The 3789-nt window shown below is 40.4% G+C and overlaps 1 protein-coding gene across 1 annotated transcript; it reads right to left on the bottom strand.

The window, feature by feature from the left end:
* Positions 1–784: 784 nt before the first annotated feature.
* On the bottom strand, positions 785–1903 carry si:ch211-220m17.5 (guanylin family protein). The gene is made up of 3 exons (XM_006782906.2): positions 1761–1903; positions 1334–1526; positions 785–1222 (listed from the first exon to the last, which is right to left on the bottom strand). The coding sequence occupies exons 1-3, from the start codon at positions 1833–1835 to the stop codon at positions 1164–1166; spliced, it is 327 nt and encodes a 108-aa protein (XP_006782969.1). The 5' UTR covers positions 1836–1903; the 3' UTR covers positions 785–1163.
* Positions 1904–3789: the final 1886 nt, after the last annotated feature.

Below are 3789 nucleotides of genomic sequence, written 5' to 3'. Positions count from 1 at the left end.
AAATTTAATTTCTTTTAGCAATTATTGTTTTTTTTAATGTCACAATTCCAACACTACTCCTTTATCCGGGCTTGGACTGGCAAAAGTGACCCGAAATAGGCACTCTGGTGGAGTTACTTTGTGTGTGTGTGTGTGTGTGTGTGTGTGTGTGTGTTTATAAGTAGATTTAAACCTTGTGACCCACAAAACAACATAACAGTAAAAGAAGAACTGACTGCGTTACAGTCAGTACGGGAGTAGCGGCTTTGCTCATGCGCGATTCATTTGCAGTTTGGACGCATAGATGGGAACATCTCCTGCCCTGATAGCAGCTGGGGGAGGGTTGCTGATACTTTGCACGAGCGAGGTGCCCACGGCAGCACCCGCTGCTTGTTGAGAGTAAGAGCGATACGCGCTTTCACGTCAAAATGTCGTCATAAATGAGTCTCCAATAACACCAGAAAAAGTCGCCAGATTTGTCCCTAGTCGCTTTTTAGAAAAAAAGTCGCTAAGGTGGTCTGAAAACTCGCTAAATATAAGTTGGCAACACTGTCCACAGGGAGGGCATCTAGCATTAAACTGTGCTGTAGTGATGCCCTGTGACGAGGAAAGCGCTGAAAGTAGCTGGTAGTCAGATTTCCATTTAAAATATGGGTCAGATGTTGTTACAACTAACAACATGAAAAATAATATTTTTGCTACCTTAGTGTGTTAATAAGAATGGCAATATATATATATTTGCATTTGTAAAATAAGATCACAATGTACACGTCATCTATCAATGAAGGCTTTTTATTCCAAACAATAATAATAAAAAGAAAACATTTCTTTAAATATGAATATAAAGCAAGGCAAGATGGAAATGTAACAAACGAAAAATCCAAAACAAAATGCATGCTGAAGAATTTTCTGCAAAAAAATAAAATAGTAAATATGCTATATTATGCTAAGTAACAGTTTGCAAAACATTCCCCATTTTGTCAGATTCTTTTTTTCTTTTCCTTTTTGAGATACTTTTAGTCTAAAATTTTCAGGTATCCAATGGGCCAGAGTCAAAAACGCAGAGATAAAGCCATTGGTTCATCATTGCATGTGGTTAAAAGTCAAATTTCCTTAAAACATTTTAGCAGGGGATGAAAAATTAATCACAAGTAAGCAGGATGTTTCTGGCTTGCTTTGTTTGTTTAGCAACCAGTGCAGGCAGCAAATGCGCAGATCTCACAGATGTCCAAGGGTACAGCAGCTAAAATGAAGACAAGAAATGGAAGCAGATAAGGTACACTGATGAGTCATCTATATTTAATACTTATGACCTAAGATGTTATGATTCAGGCAAACTGCCTAAATGGCTTACATAATCTGAGAAGGGAAGCAGATGCTCCTCTCTGCCTGCACAGTGGCAGAAACTCCTGTGGGAGCATGGGGTCAGCGCAGAGGGACATGGTGTTAGCCTTCAGTCTTGGGTTTTGTTGTCCTGTCATACCGTTACTCTCCGACAGCTCTTGAAGCCGCTTGACAGCTTCCATTGAGAAAGACAATCCGTTCTCCTGAAAGAGAAGCAATTTCAGTTACAAAGGCACTGCAACTTCATCTAAAGCTTCAGAGTCTATACAGTTTCAGTATGATTTGTAATCCATGAAAATCAAGAACAAAAGTTAGTTTAATTTCCCAAAATTTGAGCTTCACTCTCTCTACTAATGAGCAGAAAATTGTCATTGTTCAAGCCTGCAATCTCATCATGAACACATCAGTCATGCAATGATGCTAAGGAAGGCACTTACTTCAACTTGCACAGCCTCAGAGGTCCAGCCCAGAGCCAGGACGACGAGAGCGATGATGGCAAATGTGGCTTTCATGGTGACAGTAGACAGCAGTTTGTCTTGCAGTCTTTTTGCGTCTTATTGTAGATGTGCTCAGCAGGTACTCAGTTTGATGTTTCTGATTTCCCTGTGCCTACAAGCCTCCTTTTATACAATTCTACCCAGCAGCCCCATTATCATGTGACCAGATATGCCGCAAATGAGAGCAAAGTTTTTCTCACGGGTTAATAATTAGTGAGATTAGAGTTAGTGTTTTACAAGGCTGTAAAGGGAAATTCATAAATCCTACTTTGAGCTCATCGCCTCTCTGATTAGATTTATGGATCTCTGGCTCACGTGTGCTGCATCTTGGGTTGGTTAAAGAGTTACCTTGAATTCCTCTGACGATAGTGACTCACAGACCCATTGTTAGAAATTTATCCAAATAATGGGCTTTGTTTAATGTGGAAAAATGTCGGACAAACAGTTTTTATATTTAAATAGGCCTCCCCCCCCCTCACGTAGCGCATTGTTTATTACAGAAAAGGATTATTTATGTCAGTGTCAGTACTTTTCTTTCATATCTTTGATTTTCTTATCAACAAAAACACACCCAAAAGCACTTAACTGGACTACAGCTATAAGCAAATAGTGTTCTCTCCTATGTGAGATGTGTACAGAGATCTTATTAGCCCCTGGCTGAGAATACTCACTGAATACTAGTGCAAAAAAATTGACTGCTTTTCCTGCTTCTGCTGCAGAAAACAGCTGAACAGAGTTCAATTTTATTTATTTATTTATTTCTCCTTGACAAGCCTGCCCTGACTTGAATTAATCATCCTTAAAAGTGCATGGTCATCCTTTCCAGGATTTTTTGACGTGGTGCGATCAGGGTGGGTATAACATAAGTTGCAAAAGGTTTCAAGCGGTACAGAAAAGTTTGTACCTCACTTGTTTATCTATGGAAGTATTTCTCTACAGGCTATAGTGCGCATCAGGATCTCTAAGAAACATCTGACCTTCCATTAATAAAACAAAAAACAGATGCAAGTAAAGTTAATTGACTTGCTTTGGAATGGCACCAAATGTGCAATCACGTACACTGCAGTGGGTGTGGCAGCCCAGAGACACAGCTGGCAGGATTTTAATGAGTTCATTAAAAACAATTTTTTTACCCGTAGCATGAAGGATCAATCTATCCAGTGAACAGACCTGCTGTGGCACAGTGCATCTCAAATATATTTTGGTCATCTTTAGTTTGAGTCTGAGCGATTTATCAGGTGATTTCAGCTAGAGCAGAAAAATGATGTTATTTTATTTGTTTTTAATTATCACTTACTTCCCTGAAGAAATCTAATCTAATAGCAAATATATTATGTAGCTCATTTCTTTACTATCCTTGATTACACCTGTAACGTGAACCTGCTGCATTTCTGGCTCTGTGTTAAATTTATATATATATACTGGTGCTATAATTGGACCTTAAGATGAAGCAACTTTTTGTCTTCTAGCTCTTTCATTGCTTACATGACCAAAATTATTCACTAAATTGTTGTAATTTAGAGAATAATTTTTAATGTAATATGCTGTAAGCTTGGGCAGCACGGTGGCACGGTGGTTAGCACTGTTGCCGCACAGCAAGAAGGTCCTGAGTTCAATTCCACCATCAGGCCGGGGTCTTTCTGTGTGGAGTTTGCATGTTCTCCCCGTGTTTGCGTGGGTTCCCTCCGGGTACTCCGGCTTCCTCCCACCGTCCAAAGACATGCAGCTTGTGGGGATAGGTTAATTGGATAATCCAAATTGCCACGAGGTGTGAGTGTGTGAGTGAATGTGAGTGTGAATGGTTGTCTGTCCCTGTGTGTTGGCCCTGCGACAGACTGGCGACCTGTCCAGGGTGTACCCCGCCTCTTGCCCTATGACAGCTGGGATAGGCTCCAGCACCCCCCGCGACCCTGAAAAGGATAAGCGGAAGTGAATGGATGGATGGATGCTGTAAGCTTTAATTTGCATT

Source organism: Neolamprologus brichardi, chromosome 5 (genome assembly GCF_056152115.1).
Source record: "Neolamprologus brichardi isolate AB-2024 chromosome 5, ASM5615211v1, whole genome shotgun sequence".
Taxonomy (NCBI): Eukaryota; Metazoa; Chordata; class Actinopteri; order Cichliformes; family Cichlidae; genus Neolamprologus; species Neolamprologus brichardi.
Note: the sequence above shows the minus strand (reverse complement) of the source record. Positions and strands in the feature narration are given on the sequence as shown.

Bases quoted from the DNA above. Each gene is read 5' to 3' on its own strand.
- si:ch211-220m17.5 (XM_006782906.2), bottom strand. From the start codon at position 1,835: ATGAAAGCCACATTTGCCATCATCGCTCTCGTCGTCCTGGCTCTGGGC. The intron at 1,527-1,760 runs GTAAGTGCCTTC...CTTCTCTTTCAG, and splicing joins CTGAGGCTGTGCAAGTTGAA to GAGAACGGATTGTCTTTCTC. The intron at 1,223-1,333 runs GTAAGCCATTTA...TCTTCATTTTAG, and splicing joins TGCTTCCCTTCTCAGATTAT to CTGCTGTACCCTTGGACATC.